The sequence below is a fragment of the Arvicola amphibius genome, chromosome 9 (assembly GCF_903992535.2).
Source record: "Arvicola amphibius chromosome 9, mArvAmp1.2, whole genome shotgun sequence".
Lineage (NCBI taxonomy): Eukaryota > Metazoa > Chordata > Mammalia > Rodentia > Cricetidae > Arvicola > Arvicola amphibius.
In genome coordinates this window covers 114,479,108-114,498,739 of record NC_052055.2, presented here as the reverse complement: position 1 = coordinate 114,498,739, position 19,632 = coordinate 114,479,108, and the positions used below count along the sequence as shown (strand labels likewise).

Genomic DNA, 19,632 nt, shown 5'->3' with positions numbered 1-19,632 from the left:
GCAATAGATTAATAGAAATGGGTTAATTTAATTTATAAGACCTAGCTAGAAATACACTTAAGCTATTTGCAAAGCAGTGTTTTAATTAATACAGTTTCTGTGCAATTATTTCAGGTCTGGGCAACCTGGAAATGAATGAGTTGTCTCTGCCTACAAATTAATGATGTTTTAAAGTCATATAAAGAATGGAAAGTAGTTGAAGCCAAAAATCTCTTTCAGAAATGGAAAATAAACAATTCCATAAAAATCTCATTATAATTGATATTTTTAAAAATATGAACTGTTACAAATACTAAAAGACTACTCTCTTAAAATTGAAAATTTAGATATTTCCAAAATATCTATATTATTTTCAAAATAGAAAATTCATAGATATTTTCAAAAAGGTACAAACATATAAATAAAAGCCATAAAACTGTTTAATCATTTATTTGGTATTAAAAAGAGAACAGCCACTAACCTTGGCTAAATTAATACTTAATAACTAAAACTAACTCATCAAAAAATTCTACATGAATCATATTTCCTTAAAGAGTTAATACAATGTTACTTTGTTGCAAGGGAAGGAGCCGTTTGTTTGTCCCGGCCCCCCAGCCCTGAAATAATAACACAGAAACTGTATTCATTAAATCACTGCTTGGTCTATTAGCTCTAGCTTCTTATTGGCTAAATCTTACATCTTAGTTTAACTCATTTCTATTAATCTGTATATCATCACAAGGTTGTGTCCTACCAGCAAAATTTCAGCACATCTAGCTCCGGCCACGGATCCATGGTGTCTCTCTGACTCCGCCCCTCTTTCTTCCAGCATTCAGTTCCATCTTCCCGCCCTAACTAAACTCTGCCCTATCAACAGTCAAGGCAGTTTGTTTATTCATTAACCAAGAAAAGCAACACACAGACAGAAGGACCTCCCACACTATTACTTAATCTGTTTCTTTCTACTAAAAAGGTTATACCTGGTTCATGAAATAGTAACCAAGAGGAAGAGGTTAGCCTGATTTATTTTTATTTTTTCTGTTGGCAAAAAGTTATGTCTGGAGTTGCTTGGAAAGAAGCCAAACTTGGATATTACAATTCTACTTGCTTTAATTATATTTTATAATGAAAACTCAGATGCAAACAACCACTTACACGTTGCTAAGACCTCATCTGGAATTTTTAATGTGTACAGGTGCCCAACATTAAGAGACAACCACCAAATAATTGCCTCTATCATGCAGGGAATAGGTGAGACATTAATTTTCTAATAGCTTTAGTAACTGTTCCCCTCTGTTGCCTAAATGAATACCACGGATGCAGAAATATTAGTAAAATAATTAGTAATGTCCTAAGAAATTCCAAACCTATTAAAGTCCAATAATGAGGCTTAACTTCAGCTTCTCAATTAGACCCATTTCAGCCGTTAGTAGCACAGAAATCTTGCTTTTCCCGGGACAGAGTGAAGGTGATTTAGAATGTAGGGCCCAAAACTCATGCCTCACATCCACCCACTGGTGTGGGTGTCAAACTGTGATTATTCGAGGCAAAAAAGAACAGAGAATTGGCTTCTGAGTAATACTTTAACTTTACTCTTGTATTTTTAGAAAACATGAAGAAACTTTCTTTTCAAAGTCCTTACGGCCAATGTGCTCAGCTTCTGATTAAACATGGATAAAGAAATACCAAGGAGATTGATCTATTTCCAGGCCTATTCAAAAATTTTTGCAAAAACTATAAAGAAAAGGAAGAAATGATTTAAATAGGAAAAAAAATCAGTGCTAGATTTTTTCACAAGCATTTAATAAAAAGTGGCCACACTGGGACACTAATAACACCTAGTAATAAGTTCACATTAGGTAATTGTAGAGTTAAATAAATGATAACCAAGTTTAAAGCAAAATAACAACAAACAGATACTGGAACATTTACAAATGCAAATCAAACAGCTTCACTTCCTACTATTAAACAGAATATATTTCCATTGTTGGCAAATTTTTATCCTAGTAATGTATAGAACATTTTTCTCTTAAACACACACATGTACAGGTATATATTTGAAAGTATAGTTACCATTAAAAGATAGTCTTTAATCCTAACATCAAAGAGGCCAAGGCAGGAGGATCTCTGAGTTTGAGGCCAGATCTACATCCTGTGAGTTCTGGGACAGCCAAGACTACATAGAGAGATCCCATCTCAAAGACAAATAAACAAACAAAAAAACCAAACAAAACAATATTGGCTGTAAATTTGAATAAGAATCAAAAATAAGAAGACTTCTTATGTTTCAGCTCCTAAATTTAATAGAAAATCAAGTAAACAGAACAACAAGGTGTTTGAATATTCAGTCTGAAAGTTGATTTTTTTTTGTGAATTCACTCTCTTGATATTTATTGCCTATCAATTAAATTAAATATCACAAAAGAGCATCTTATTACATAAAGAAAAACTCATTTACCATGGCTTTTGCAGAAAAAAAGAACACATCTAGACAAATAGAATTCAATTTCTAAACCTTTTAGTTTGGAAATGCAGTGTGAACCTTCAAAGCATGATGAATCTAAATTGTTGCTCTGAAGCTAATGATAACCAAAAGAAGCCTTTAGTGTCATGAAAGTGGCACTAATTGTAAGGAAGTTCTAATCTGCAGGTTGGAGTGGGACTGTCTGCACATAGGACACTAAAATCTGTCTCTTTGGATTGCACAGTTTGCAACATTTTAATATAAAGACCACATTTATCCAAACCAGGGGCTATTCAAAATGTCCTTCATTTAAATTGGTCATATTTCAGAGTCTTCTCCTCTCTCTCTCTCTCTCTCTCTCTCTCTCTCTCTCTCTCTCTCTCTCCTCTCTCTCTCTCTGTCTCTCTCTGTCTGTCTGTCTCTGTCTCTCTCTCTCTGTCTTTCTGTCTCTCTCTCTCTCTCTCTCTCTGTGTGTGTGTGTGTCCTTCTCTCCCTCCTTCCTACCATTCCTTTCTCCCTTCTGGCATTTGTATGTATGAATATGTAAATGCATATGGTTACAAATATATATCGACATTTTTTTTGTCACAATGGATTTTATATTTTTGGGGTACAAACTGGTATTTTCTAAGAGGTAACAGCTGTTAAAACTGAAAAAACTATGAAATAGTCTTTGATTGGCAGAAAATATACTACCTGAAATTTGAGGATTCTTAGCCATATTCAGCATACACTGATAAAACTTCTTGGTTTAATCAGAAAATGACTGGGAATGAGAAAAAAATCCATGTGTAACAAACAGAAGATAAATATAGATGAGAAAGAGCTTTTCTGTTAAAATTTATCCATTTTACCATTTTTTACCAAATTATGAGACAATCATAATCTTTTGATCACTGAGACAAAACAAGCAATAAAGTATTTGTGTATGTGTGCCTGTGTATGAGTACATGAGTGCATGTGTTTGTGTGTGGGCATTTGTGCCCACGTTTTGTTTTTCTATGCATGTACATATATGTAGGTATATATGTATGCATATGTACGCTTATAAATGTGCCATGGTTTGTGTGGGTCAGAATAACACGTGCTTGATTTGGATCTCCCCTTTTATGGGATTGAACTTTGGGGTAAGCATAAGTTAGAATCATCAAATTCTGAAGGTTTTTTTTTTTGGCAAATATTCATTGTGCATAGCTATTCCTGCATCTACTTTGCAAACAATTCTTTAAAGTACAAATAAGTCAAGGACTTTGACAATATTAACCCCCATGCCCTCCCATTTCTACATCTTTCTCTTTTACTACACAGTGTGTTTATTTGTGTGCACGTGTGTGTGTGTGTGGGGGTGTGTGTATGGTTTTACTTTTTATTCTGGATCCTTAAATGAGAGTAAATACTCAACATATGTCTTTGCCACTTTGTTTAGTATAATCACCTTTAGTTACATCTATTGTTGAGCAAATGACATAATTTCAGTTTTCCCCTGGTTGGCTAAAATTGAGGGGTGTGCTAATATTCTTGTCAGCGGAGTGAATGAATCCCTCTCTTGCATACACACCAGCATGGGTTGTCAATTTTTTTTTTTTTTGTGAGTGCCATTCTGACAGGGCAAAATGTAATTTTAATTTGTAGATAAGAGTGTTGAATTATCCCCCCCATGCTTAGTGTACATTTGTATTTAATTCTTTGTGAATATCTTGTTCATTAGTCCATTCTAGAAACTGTTTTTTCATTCTTTTTGATATTCATCTTTCTAGTCTTTATATATTTCAGAAATATTCCCCTATACTGTTAGACTTTCTAACATTAAGGTGCTTAATACACTTGAATGATTTTTGTATAAAGCAAATGTACAGATCTAATCTCATTTTTTCTACATATGGGTATTCAATTTCTCTAGCACCATTTGAAGAGGTTGCCTTTTCTACAACACACGTGTGTCATCTTTAAAAAACGATCAGGTACCTGGGCGGTGGGGGCGCACGCCTTTAATCCCAGCACTCGGGAGGCAGAGAAAAGTGGATTTCTGTGAGTTCAAGGCCAGCCTGGTCTACAAAGTGAGTTCCAGGATGGGCTCCAAAGTTACACAGGGAAACCCTGTCTTGAAAAACCAAACCGAAGCAAACAAAACAAACCAACCAACCAGAGAAACAAAACCTGATCAGGAGTCTGTTACTGTGTGTGTTTCCTTCTGTGAACACCGTCTCGTTCTATTGATCTGTACATCCATTTCTGCACCATTATTACTCTTTGGTACTTTGACTTCACCGTGTGACATGAAATCAGGTATTGTCATAAGCCCAACACTGATCTTTTAGTTCAGGAGAGCTTTACTTTCTTTGGCCTTTGTGTACACATGCATTTCAGCGGATGTTTTCCCTATTTCTTTGAAGAATTCCATTATAATATTGATGGGAATTGCTTTGATGCTATAGATTATGTTTGGTAATACAGCAATTTCCACAAACATCAGTTGCACTGGTTGAGCCTGGCAGATGTTTCCACTTTCTGTAGCCTTCTTCAATTTATTTATTGAAAAAAATTTGTTTCTTCAGAAGTCTTCCCTTCCTTGGCTAGGCTTATTCCTACATTTTACAGTTTTGAAGCTATTATGAATAGGATAGGTTTTTTTGTCCGTTTTCTCAGCATATTCATTGTTGGTGTATAGAAAATAAGTTTCTTACTATGATATTATAAATATGGTATAGTGATTATGTTTTCTGCTACGTTGTTGAAGGTGTTTTTTGGTTCTAAGTGTTGAATGGCAGAATCTTTAGGGTCTTTATGTACCAGATCAAATTGTCCACAAGCAGAAATATTTTTACTTCTCATTTTTCTAGCTAAGATTTCAAGGACTTTATGTAGGAAGCAGATAGTCTTATCTCATTCCTAATTTTAATGCCAGTGCATTAATTTTTTCCCGATTCAGTATTATGTTGGCTATAGATTTTCTATAAACAGCATTTACTATGTTGATGTATGTTCCTTTTATTCTTGATTTATTCCAGGTTTTTATCATGGAGGTATTCTGGACTTTTTTATTAAAAGCTTTTTTCTTCATCTACTGAGATGATCATGTGATTTATGCCCCCGAGTTTATTAAAATTTTGTAATACATTAATTGTTTTTCTGTATTGAAGCACCATTTAATCACTGAAAGGAAATTCACTTGGTCATGTGGAAGACTCTTTACAATGCATTGTTGAATTCAGTTTACAAGTATTGAGAGTTTTTGTAACAATGTACATCTTGGGAATTAGCCTATCATTTTCTTTTATTGCTAAATCCTTGTATGATTTTGATAAGGGAGCTTGGCCAGCCATGTGAAATGAATTCGGTGTATTCCTTCTATTTAATTTTGTGCATTAATTGGGGAAAATTTATTTTTGAGGTCTGGAAGAAAGCTGTGAAGACTGGGGATAAAACTTGATGCTTGTTATGAGCGTGTTTATATCAATGTTCTTTGCTTAATCTGGTAGGTTTATGTGTCTGGAAAAATGAACTTTTTCCTAGAGTTTTAAATTTATTAGACCACAGGTTGTCATAGTATGCATTAATAATCCCCTGAATCTCCCTTCTGTCTGTTTTAATGTCTTGCTTCATCTGTATTTGTATATATTGGGTCTTTTCTTGCTTTTGATTAGTTTGGATAAGGGCTTGCTAACCTTGCTAATCTTTTCAGAGAAGCAACTCTTCACTCTGGATTCCTTTTCTGTCATTCATTCCTTTGTGCTGTTATCGTTACTGTCACTGCTTATTGATTTAGGTTTGCTTGATCTAGATTTTCTAGAACCTTGAGGCTCATTATTATTTATTCAAATTTCTCTGTTTTTAAAATACAGGTATTTATAGTACAAGCTTTCCTCTTAGAACCACTTTTAAACAATGTACCTCGGTGTCAAAGGGAAATGAGAGTTCAGAGTGAAACAATGGGAAAAACTAAGAGATGAAGAAGCCAGAAAGTGTGACAAGTCTCGTTCCTGAGGATATGGACCTCAGAATAATTAGGAGACAAAAGGACAGACACATCATGACATTTAATAGGAAAAAAAATCCAGCAACAGGCTATTACAATTGTAAATTTTGATTCTCAAGTTTGACTGTTTTGATTTTCCCCACAGAGAGGATTTGCTGACCTGTTTTCTATCTAACTGCCTTTGATGAGCTTGCTGTGGTTCAAACATTCTCCAGCCAAATCCACAGGGATTGGTCCTGATAATGGTTGGGGTGACTCAATGCTGAGGGATGGTACTGCACAAAGGGAAGAAACAACGGATGATATTTGAGGAATATCTGAGGAAATATATGATAATCTTAGGATGTAGAGTAAACGGGACCTGTCTAAACACTTTATTAATAGGTTTCTTTCAATCTTGCAGAATTACAGGCCCATCCTGTACATGGCATTTCTGAGCCTCAGAAGAGGTAGTAAAGAACCAAACATGAAGAAGAGCTTTCTCTTGACAGCAAGGCAGAAATGCCATTTGTTCATTAGTCAAACCTACAAGATCATGAGACAGGCTGAAGATTACAAAGAGGTTCCGTCTTTCACAGTGAGAAAATTCTTGCAATGGATTGACAGATTTTATTAAAATTACTATCTTGTGGTTGGCCTGTGTGGAGTGTGGTTTAGTTGATAACGTACTTGCCATCAGAACTTGAGAACTCAGTTGGACCCCAAACTCCCATGTAAAAGCCAGGTATGTGGTGTAGAGGTCCTTCTGTCTTTGTGTTGCTTTCACTGGCTAATAAAGAAACAGCTTTGGGCCTCTTGATAGGGCAGAATTTAGGTAGGTGGGGAGACAGAACTGAATGCTGGGAGAAAGAAAGGCAGAGTTGGGAAAGACGCCATGGATCCACCACCTAAGATAGATGCGCTATGCTGGTAAGCCACTGTCTCATGGTGATACACAGATGAATAGAAATGGGTTAAATTAAGATGTAAGACTTAACCAATAAGAAACTAGAGCAGTGATTTAATTTAATACAGTTTCTGTGTGGTTATTTTGGGGCTAAGCTAGCCGGGTGGCCAGGATGATCAAGCAGCCCCCTCCTTAGAATAATCTCCTTACAAGGGGTATGGGCACACACGTTTGTAACCACAGTGCCAGGGAAGCAGAGACGAAAGGATCCCTTGGACTCACTGGTCAGACAGTTTAGCCTAATTGGCGATTTCAGTTTCAGTGAGAAATTGTCTTAAAAAATAAAGTGGAGAGAAATTGAACAGGACAACCAGTGTTGACCTCTGGTTACCATATACTCATACACATGCAGCCTTCAACACACACATGCATGCACACACGCATGCATTGCTCCCCCATCTAATACTGTTTATTATTTTCTTGTCTATGCACACTGTCGAACTCTAGTATGAATTAGAGTAAACGGGCAGATTCTTTTCTATGCCTCCTTTTTCAGACAAAGCAGGACTTAAGTGTGGAAGGAAATGAGTTGCAGATGACCTTGTCTGTACCACAGCTCTGGTAGATGAGCTGTGGGGCTGTAATTCAAGGTTCTAATTGCATTTACTGCTAAGCAGACACTCATCAGCGTAGGTGAGATGTGGGTTTTCTGCAAAACTTCTGCTTTTCTCATTAGATGTCCCTAATTTCCTTGATGATTATTCATGTAACATACAATTAATATGCACAGGAGGGGGCAGAAAAGATTACACCATGATTCATTAGTGAGAGAAAAGATTGTTTTTTTTTTAAAACAAGTTTTATAGATAATTTATTTTATGTTCATGAAAGACAGTTTTTCTGCTGATCAGGACTTTCTTATATACCTTTACTCTGAAAACAAAACAAAAAACAAAAACAAAACCCCCAGTTTTTTTTAAAACATTGTGTCTATTAGGGAAAATATAAGGAGACCCTTAAAAATTCATAAATTGATGCTCTTTTCTGCTTTAGAAATGTTAAAGTTTTTATCTTTTCTAAGACCCACCCTATTTTCATTTACCCACAAATCTCTTTGCTTCACCTCTGCCACTTTATACCCAGACATCCCACATCCTCCTGCAGAGTTCAGCCTCGTGGGTACCCCCACCACTCCTCCCTCACTTTCCCACAACCCTCCAGATCTACTTTATGCCCCACAGCCCGTATCCTGGCACTTTGCAGTGCCTGTCCTCTAGCCTTCTGCAGGGTCTTACTCCCTGTGTCTCAGCCTAGTCTGACCTGTGTCATAGCTAAGGACCTTCCCTGCCTGCAGTTACCCACGAGTCCCTTCTTGACCACCTCTACCACCCTACAAGGTACCCAGATTTCCCACATCCTCAGTTGTACAGCATAGGACCCATATCCTTGCCTTGACTCAGTCAGACTGACGACTGACTCTGCTTGGGATTTAGCAGAACTTTAGGCTTCCACCAGCACCTTCTCTTCCTGTAACCATTGCCAAGTCTCTCTGTATTGCCTCCACCACCCCACTCCATACTCAGACTTCTTTCCATGTTTGCCTTCAGGGTCTGGCCCAGTGAGTCCCCCTGACCTCCTTCCTCATCCATTCCCTTTCCCCAATTCATCAGCTTTGCCTGGCACTCACAACCAGTGGACCAGTCTGGCCTTCATTACAAAGGAGATCTAGTTTGGGGCCAGGATCCTCCCAGCCCATCTGTCAAATCACAGGCCTTTCCTTGTCTCCTACATCATATCCAGCCATTGTATTCAGACTTCTCCACTGCCATACTCAAGGCTTGGAATGGGAAACACATTCTGAATACCAGCCTAGTCTCGTCTGTCCATCTGACTTAATTCCACCCAAAATATTTTCAACTAGAGACCCACACCATCCCCACATCTTTTCTCCTTCCTCAACATGCTTTATAAATCATAAACTCAGAACCAACAAAGGGAGTTCACATGCCCAGATCTCATCCTAGGAATATCAACAGTATGAAAGATAAAGTCAGTATCTTTTCTCTAAAGCTGACCAGTCCTGCAGACATGCTTGCAAATGCAATTATCTAGATGAACTCTAGGAGACAGGTTTAAAAGAACAATTGTAAAATGCTCCAAAGAACTCAAGGAGTTCAAAGAAGACCCATAGAAGCAGATTAACATCAATCCATCAAGAGTAGGTGATTTTGATACCCACTTTCTCCATAGACAGATCATCTGGACAAAAAAATAAAGAGAAACATCCAAATTAATTGACATCATACATCAAATTGAATTAACAGATGTCTATAGAATTTTCTGCCGAAACACAAAAGAATACACATTCTATTCAGCAGCACATGAAATCTTTTCTTCCACTTTCTGGGATGCAAAACAATTCTGTGCAAGTTCAAAAAGTTTAAAGTAATTCCCTGTATTCCATCTGATCACAGTGCAACAGAACTTAAAATTGGTAGACAAAAAGAAACCTCTGAAAAATAAGCAAATCAATGAAGATTAAATAACTCATTACTTGATGATGAATGAATCAAAAAAGATATTAAAATCAAAATAAAAACTTTCTGGAAGAAAATGAAAATGAAAATACAACATAACAAAACCCCTGATACATACTGAAGGCATTCCTACAAGAGGAATGTATAGCTCTAAGTGCCTATGCTTATAAAAACTATAAAGAGCACAGAGAAATACTGCAATAATAATGCAACCCAAAAGTCAGTAAAAAAAAAGAACAAATCAAATCCAGACCCAATCGGTGGCAACAAATAATAAAATATCAGAGCAGAAATCAACAAAGTAGAAACAAAAAACAATATAAAGAAAGAATCAACAAATCTAAGAACTGTTTCTTTGAGAAGATACACAAAATTGACAGACCTATTGCCCAACAAATAAAAAGAAAAAAAAATGACCCAAATTAATGGGATCAGAAATGAACGGGGAAACATTACAATTGATACTGAAGAAATTCACAGTTTTATAAGGTGCTATTTCAAAAACCTGTACTCTCTAAAGCTGGAAAACCTAGATTTCTAGGTCTAGTCAAACCATCAAAATTAAACCATGAAGTCAATGACTTGAACAGACCCATAACAAATGAGGAGATTGAAGTAGTAATAAAATGTCTTCCAGCTAAAAAAAGTCCAGGACCAGGTGGATTAACAGCAGACCTCTACCAGACATTCAAAGGAGATGTACAGCCAGTTCTGCCTCAGCTCTTAAAAAAATTAAAGATAAGAAAAAGGAAAAGAAAGAGTGAGAAGCAGCACTTATAAACTCCTCCAAATCCAGTATTACTCCAATACCCAAAGGAGGTAAAAACAGCAACAAGTACAATAACAGAAAACTATAGGCTGATATCTCTGGTGAACACAGATTAAAATAATCAACAAAATACTGTTTTTGTTCAGTGATGATGGTGCGCCAGAGGTCTTGCATCGGACCAATCACTCATTGCAATGAACTTTTTGCGGGTGGGGCTGATTGGACGAAAGAGTACACTGTGTGACCACCCCAGCAGCTCCTGGTACCACTACAATGGATGAAGAAGTGTTGGAAAGACAGAGGAAGGTGTTTTTTGTTTATTTTGTTTTTAATTAATTTTGGAAGGTGTTCTTTTGGGGGGCACACTGTAGGGAAGTGAAGGGCAGACATGGAAGGACTCAGAGGTGAGTGGGATTAGGTTGCATGATGTGAAATTCTCAAAGAATCAAAAGGAATTATGGTAAAAAATCAAAACAAACAAACAAACAACAATATGATACTGGCACAAAAAGAGACATGCAGATCAATGGAACAAAGCTGAAGACACAATTGTAAGCACATGTAACTTCAGCCACTTAATTTTGACAAAGATGCCAAAAACATACACTGGAGAAAATAAAGTATCTTCAACAAAATTTGGCATGTATACACTATGAGAATATTAATCAGCTGTAAAGAAAAACAAAATCATGAACTTTGTAGGCAATTGGATAGGACTAGAAAAAATGATATTGAGTGAGGTAAGGCAAGCCCCAAAACACACATCCAATGTTCTCTCTTATTAGAGAATCCTAGCTCCAAATCTTGAGATATAAATATATATTCATGGAATAACTATAGAAGCCAGTAAAACAGAACCATTGCCAGTATAAGGGTGTTGGGTAGCAATAGAGAAGGAAATCACAGAGTATACATGATCTGACCGAGGAAATGGGAAAGAGGGGATGCTTTAGGGAGGGAAAGGGAGGTAAAAACAGAAGAAGGTGGAGGAGGGTAAAGGGGAAACGCAGGGCATATAAATCAACAACGGTTATCACAAGAATGAGACTTGCAAGGACACTGGAGTAGGCTTTGGATGGAGAGGACAGAATAGTGTTGAGCTTTTAGGAAGAGTGCTGATGACCCAGCTCGGTAGCTGAAGGCACTGACCCCACTAGCCTGGCCAGGCTTGAGTTTGGAACTCATGTAAAGGTGGAAGGAAAGGTCTGACTCCACAACGTCCTTTGACCTCCACCACCAGCCATCCATTGTGCCACTCCCGCAAGATTAATACTAAGGCATTTTAGATGTATAAAGGGGCATTTAAATGGTATCAGTGTGAATGAATTAGAATAAACCGCAAGAAACCATTATATGTCCATCCAATGGGTAAAATATCAAGAATAGACTAAAAAATTTTTTCAGGAGACAATCAAAGTGTTCAGGTACTGCTAAAAGGTTGGACGTTAATTTGTGCAAAGATTTGGAGAGCGTTGTGACACCAACTATTAAGTATGAGCATACGTGCCAACCCTTATAGACCTCTACTTCTGTCTGCTAACAGAAATTAATACATTCCTTAAAAAATAACTGACATGAAGCTAAAAGATGGCTCGGAGGTTACGAGCAACTGTTATCCTTCTAGATGTCCTGGATTTGATTCCCAGCACCTACATGGTGGCTCACAAGCATCTGTAATTCTAGTTTAGGGGGGGCCTGATCTTCCAACCCTTTTTCCAACCTTTTTTTTAAACCCGTTTAAACATTCTCTTTAGACTTAAGGCTTCAGTAATCTAAAAGTCAAAATTCAGCACTGCTTACAATTATTTGGAACATTTTAACAAGACTCAATTACCATTTACTCCAAGATCTACCATAAACATTTCAAAGAAAATGTTTAGTGTAATATTTTTATTGAAATAATGTGTACCCAGAAGTGAAACGGTTGTAGAAACATCAGATCAGCAGCCCTCACAGCCTGCTGACATACCTTCTGTGAGTTACACCATTGCCGTCTCCTGTAGCTCTATTCTCTTTCCCTGGACTTCACGCACCTTCAGTATTCAGCCAGGATAGGCTACATGTCAGATTTTACTTCCCTTTAGGACTGAATAATATTGCTTCATATGTGCAGACTCTAGTTGTTCAATCCATTCACGCATAGACAGGCACATAGGGTGTGCTCCCAGTTTTTAATCTTTTTCTTCGATTGACATTGTTGCGTGCATGTTTGTGAATGCCTGTGTGAGTTCTTGCTTTAAGTTATTCTGGTATAGCTCTAAGCTTTGTGGTGGTGATGGGGCGGGGACTCTATCCCAACGTGAGTGAGACTTCTAAGGGATGTTAATGACTTGGATTAAAGACTGACGAGGAACAAGTATTGGGACTTCCCTCCCCCTCTGCCGTTGGAATGACTGATTACATGTTGCCGGTGGACATCAATGTGGCTGAACCCTTCGTGACAAACATGTCAGCCTTAAACCACAGTGAGTGCTGCTCAGGCCGATCCATCTTTATCTCCTGCGACCTTCTAACACAACCCAACAATTGCTTGAACACGACGTGAACATTTCATTTCCCAAGCCAGAAAGCAGACTCCATTGCCATGTGAAACACTCTCTCGTGATCTCCTCAGGAGGCTGCATGATCACTGAACACATATGCAAAACGAGTGGGACGCCCACGTCCAAGGGCATCATTTACAACAGGACAAGGGTGCTTGGCTCAGGCTGGCCAGGTTTAAGAGCAGGCTTAGCCTCTTCCGAGGCAGAAGACGCCAAGAGGATAAACACCTGAATAAAATTAGACAATCTAAGCAGGTAAAAGCCAAACATACCCTCCAAACTGTCCCATGGAGGCAAATAATTTAAAGGCACCTTTCCCCCTATTTCAGATGATTATGTTCGACTCAGTGTAGTATAAACATGTGGTAAGATCACGTTAGATGGTATTCCTATGCAGAGTTAACTACTGCTTCTCCCTCTGTCTTTCTTTCTTTTTGTCTCATTAACTAGAATGTTATTTATGTTATTTTTTTTGGAGGAGGGTAGAAAGCTAGTTCTGTATATTTAGCGCCTGAGTAGGAAAATAGTACACTTACTTCTTCAGCATGAGTACCCAGCAAGCCTGTTAGCATATTAGACGCTCCAGTGGAGAGCAGATACACAACTTCTTGATTTCCCAACACATACTGGGCAGTTTATTCCATCAGTTATCCTACTGTGTTATCTTCATATAGCATATTCGAAGTATCAGCTCGAGTCCACGCTCCAGCGTCTCAGGTAGTTCAGCTTGCCTTCCTGCCTTTTCAAAGCCCCATCGTACCCTGTCGGTTCTATTTTATGCAACATTTTTTTTCCTTCCTTATTCTTTTCCTGGCGGCATCTTTTGAAAGGTGTAACTTTCAGTATTTTTAATTTTATGGCAGGCTAAAAATAACTTTTATTCCTAGTAGATGAAACCCAGCATTACTCTAATACGCACCAGCAAGTGGCTTAAAAGCCCCTATCATATTCCCGGGAGATTTCTCATTTTTAAAACCATTTTTTTCTCAAACCTCCCAGGAGAGTAGTCCCCAATTCAGTGTGATTTTTTAAATAATATTTTCCCACCGCACGTATGAATTGAGAACTGCTTTAACTCGTGAATACTGGGCTAAAACGGGAAAGAGATGATTTCTGGGTTCCAGTCTGAGAGTGGCAACTATGCAGGCCAACAAAGACTTCTCCGTTGGCTCATCCGTCCCTTGCCTCCTGTCACCATCCACTGGCTTTTGCACTCACTGGCTGCCCTGCAATAGAGGATCCTATATATGTTCCAGTCTGATCTATCTGCCTTGCTGCACGAGTGTTATCTGCTGTGTCCTCCCGGAAAAAAAAATGTTCTTTCAGTAATTGAACTGGTTCCTTCCTTTAGATCCACAGTGTAGTCTTTGTTCTCCTAACTGAATTACTTCATCAGGTCTGTCCATCAGTGTATCGCTAAACTCTGCTCAGTCTTTGCATTCCTGGGTTTCGGATCATCCCAGGGGCATGTCTCAGGGTCGAACACTGATTTCCACGAAGCAGTTGATCTTTTGTGAGTGTTTCCCACACAAACTTCACTGTTGCCTTTCTCTAGATCCCCTAGAACTCACAAGTTCTGGAGTGTTTATCCTCCCCTCTTTGCATTGCCCTTACATTTGATTGTGGGTTTGACTGAAATTTCTTTTTGTTACTGAAGATGTTGGATATGTGCTGAAAGCAGTTGGAAACATTAAGACTGACCACGGAGGTCCTGCTCATGGGCAAGAAAGACAGCTTCTAATAAGCAGAGCTCAGGAAAACCAAAGCCGAGCTTGCCAGGGATCAAAATCAGTTCATATATTTAGTGTATAGCTGTTAAAATGGTTGTTAAGGAGAGCTCAGAAAAGTAACCGTAACCTGTAATCTACGGTGAACTAAGAATCTAACTTTTAGGCTAATCAGAAGAAAACATCAAAATTTTTATTACATAATAACAAAACAACTGAAAATATCCAAGAGCATTTTAGATATCTCTAGATGTATTTGTGGATATCAGAGAAAAACTGAAAGCATCAATCTGAAACTTGAGCATTCTCTACATTATATATGTAGTTTTCCAATTCTTTTCTGAATATGAAGAGACTTAAAAAACTTTTAGTCGACTACTAAAATTAGCAGTGTTTATGAGTATTATCTTTTGCTAATTTAAATATCACTTGATATTTGAAAAGTTGTTGTAAGAAGGCAATCATTCTCACTAGAGTAGATGATTTCCACATCTGTCATTAGAAATTTCATTTGGAGATTCTATAGAGTTATTTTGAAGAGGTCCTAGTAGAGGCATGAAAACCCATTGAGAGGGCTGTCAGGATGGTATTGCTGGTAAAGATGATTGCAGTATAAACCTGGCAACCTGGATCAAGCTCCCCAACCCAAATAAAGGAGGAAGGAAAGAAAGAACTCCAGAAGTGTGACCTCTGATCTTCCCAGATATGATGTAAGCTTCAGCCACGGCAACATATCCACACTTATACAATACTGAACAAACAAACAGGTAATAAATAAATAAATTAAATTAAATATATACTGGGGGAAACATTGTAACATTTTATGTAGAATATTATAAGGAATTTGACTCAGTTTTCAGTAAAAATATACTAAGTTGCTTAGTGTTGACCTCATAAAAACTGTGTTGAGTTTGGATAATTTAAGTTTATATCATGTTTGAATGTGAAATGTTCACTACAGGCTTACGTGTTTGAAGATGTGGTTCCCAGAGGCAGGTGCTTTTGGGGGAGGTTTTGAAACCTTTAAGAGGACAGAGACTTCTTGGAGGAAGTTTGTAACTGGGAAGGGCTTTGAGATGTTACAGCTTGGTTCTACTTCGTTTCCACTCAGTGGTTCTGAACTGGTGATACAATGGGCTGGTGGACCTTCTATTCCTGCTACTATGACTTCCACCATGATGGGTATATCCTCTCTGGAAGCAAGATCCAAAATAACTTTCTCTCATTATGTTGCCTTTAGGGTATTTTATCCAGCAACAGGAACAACACTATTGCAATTTGTAGTTTAAGAATTTTGTATTCAGGTGGTGGTGGTTCTTGCCTTTGATCCCAGCACCTAGGAGGCAGAGACAGGTGGATCTCTGTGAGTTAAAGGCCAGCCTGGTCTACAGAGTTAGTTCCAGGACAGTCAAGGGTATACATAGAAACCCTGTCTCAAAAACCAACCAAACCAAACAACAAACAAAGAATTTTGTGTTTTTAACCTGAGGATAAATGTCATTCACACAAATGATGAGGCTATAGCATATCGGCAAAACTCAGAGCTCTTTGCTTTCAATGTAGTTTCATATCAGGGTTTCTTTTCTCCTACCTTCACTCTGAGCACAGACGCAAACATCCTTGCATCCTCAGACACACCGCCAATGTAGAATTTCTTCTGAAACACCGGAGGGTGATCATTTTCATCCTGAATCTCAATGTACACTTTAGCTGTGTTGCCTGGAAAAGAAGATATATCTTTATTGGTGATTGTTCATTAGAATAAAAATCACTAGATTAATAGTTATTGTGCTTTTAGACAAAGGGGTATGTGTAATTTGTTTGAAGGTCATTCCTATGTTTTACCTAATTCTAGGTCAAGAGGAGATGGATAAAAATATTACTGGCAATGTTAAATTTTTACTATTTTTGAGGGACTAGGTATTGAATCTAGGGCTTCATGGGTGCTAAGCAATTTTTTTTCAGTGTTTCCAAACTGCTACCATTTGAAGGTATTACCATAGTAATTTACTTTCCATTTTAACTTGTTTAACTTATTTTCCCTTTTATAGTAAGTAATAAAAGAGCTGTCCAAATAACAATGTTCAGTGTTACGAGACACAGGCTTACTGAAAATTCATTGGAACTATATTTTTGTGTCATGCTGTTCTATATGGTTTCTATATTTGACTAGCTAAGATCTAGAAAATCAAAATTTTCACTTGTGTATTTCTTAACACAATGCATATATACATGCAGACACATATACAAATAGTAAGTTTAAGATAAAATCCTCTTTTGGTTCAATGGCCTGGACCAGTTCATGAGGGCTTTGAGGTAAGAAGGCTTATGGACAACTCAAAACAGAAGGTAAAATTTGAAGATGAAAGGAATGGCGGTGCTATGGGTTGGGTGTGATTGTCTCCTAAGGTTTCTCATGTTGGAGATTTGGTCCCCTGGATGGCAATATTAGGAAGTGGTGAAAATTTCAAGACTGGGACTTTAGGAGAAGTCACTGTATATGCTGACCCCAGAAGACAATCAGAAAACACAGATATTTATATTAGGATTCACAGTAGTCGCTAATTACAGTTATGAAGTAGCAATAAAAATAATTTTATGGTTGGGGGTCACCACAACATGAGGATTTGTATTAAAGGGTTGCAGCATTAGAAGGTTGAGAACCACTGACTTAAGGTAATATGCACATGGTTCATTTGTATAAATTTATAAATGCACAGGAAATAATACAAAATAACTGAAACACCCACACAGCAAGCTTTAGCAATCTTTAAAAGAAATGTACATAGAAAAATACAAGCTCCTACTTATATCTCCTCTAAAGCAGTTTATTCAGTTTTTCTGACAGAAGTAAGATTTTCCACTGTGCGCTCTTAGCATGATACACATGGGTCGTCGCACTTTAGGCTGCATCATGGTTTTATAGAGATTGTACTTAGCTCACCTTGGTTCCATAAGTAACAGTGTTTGTCATCTTGGCAATTCTTACTGGTGTAAGATGAAATCTCAGACTTGTTTTGATTTGCACTTCTCTAATGACTATGGATGTTGGCCATTTCCTTAAGTGTCTTTCAGCCATTTTAGATTTCCTTGTTGAGAGTTCTCTGTTTAGGTCTGTACCCCATTTTTTAAAACTGGATTATTTGTTCTCTTGATGACCAATTTCTTGAGATCTTTGTATATTTTGGAGATAGGCCCCCTGTTTGATATGGGGTTGGTGAAGATCTTTTCCCATTCTGTAGGCTGCTGTTTTGTCTTGTTGACCGTGTCCTTTGCTTTACAGAAGCTTCTCATATTCAGGAGGTCCCATATCTTTTAATACTTTATAAAATGTATTTTTGTCAAATTATCTGACAGCTTCTGACTAAAATATAATAATTTACAACTGCATGTAGCCTCTGAATTCCATTTGTGTGTGTGTATGTGTGTGTGTGTGTGTGTGTGTGCTAGTCTGTCTGTCTGTCTGTCTGTCTGTCAAGGTAAGTGAGCTGTTCAGCTCCCAGACAGCTGTTGGATGAAAGCATGAGACAGCAAACAGCAACATTTAGAACACAGCAGTTGCTGTTGGTTCCCTTTCCACTCATAAACCCACTTATCCTCTAGGACACTCCAGGAATTATAATTATAGTTATAATTCAGGAATGAAAATAAAAATTATTATAATTTATGTGCACATTGGTCTGTCTGCATGTGTGTGTACATGCATGTGCTTGTGGCTCCCTGTGTATAAAGAGGAGAAGCACTCTTTAGCTACCACGCTGTCTCTCAAGACATTATTTTTTTTTTCCTCATGGTTTATTTTTTTTATATTTAAAAATTTCCATCTCCTTCCCTCCTCCTCCCCCCTCCCTCCCCTCCTCCTCCCCCTTCCCTCCCCTCCTTCTCCCCCTTCCCTCCCCTCCCCTCCACCCATACCTTCCCTCCCTCCCTCTCAAGGCCAAGGAGCCATCAGGGTTCCCATAGTGTTCCTTTCTTAAAATAGGCCTGATGTTGTAGATGTACCTAACCTTTATATCCTAGTTTAAGGTATAAAACTAACCATTAAATACTGTTTTAAGGATTCATCAACATTAACAATTCGATTCATAGTAATGGAAAAGCTAATGGGTTTTAACTTAAGAACAGAATTTAGATTGTGACATTTTAGAATTATTGTATTAACTCACTTTAGATTGAGTTCATCTTTGTCTTGGTAAAACACCATGACCAAAGTAACTTGGGGAGGAAATGATTTAATTGGAATATGCTTTCATATTGCTACCCATCACTGTAGAAAGTCAGGGTGGGACCTCAAAACAGGAGAAACCTGCAGGCAGGAGGGGAAGCAGAATCCATCAAGGATCCCTGCTTACTGACTTGCCTCGTGTGGTTTCCCCAGCCTGCTTCTTATATACTCCATGAACACCTTCCTGGGGTGGTACCATGCTCAGTAGGCTGGGACCTCGCACATCAATCATTAATCAAGAAAATGGCCTATATACCTGCTTGCAGGCCAGTGTTATGGGGCATGTGATCAATTATGGGTCTGCTTTTCCAGGCATGTCTGTGTTTGTGTCAAGTTGACAAAACCCAACCAGCATGTTGTTACTCCTTGTTAACTTGACAAACAAACATAATAAACGAACACCATTAAACTATAACCTTTCATTTCTGATAGTCCTCAAGACGACAATATAAAACATTTTAACTTTCCTAAATTCAAGCCTTTAAAAATTCAACATTTTAAAAGTCCATTCTCTTTAAAACATCCA

The 19,632-nt window shown here is 37.8% G+C and overlaps 1 protein-coding gene across 12 annotated transcripts in view; it reads right to left on the bottom strand.

The window, feature by feature from the left end:
- Positions 1-19,632, bottom strand: part of Pcdh15 (protocadherin related 15) — a 535,963-nt gene that overhangs the window by 65,634 nt on the left and 450,697 nt on the right. For all 12 annotated transcript variants that reach the window (XM_038341596.1, XM_038341597.1, XM_038341595.1 and 9 more), the window contains one exon: positions 16,473-16,600. In XM_038341596.1, coding sequence (XP_038197524.1) covers positions 16,473-16,600 — 128 coding nt within the window. The remainder of the gene's footprint in view (positions 1-16,472; positions 16,601-19,632) is intronic.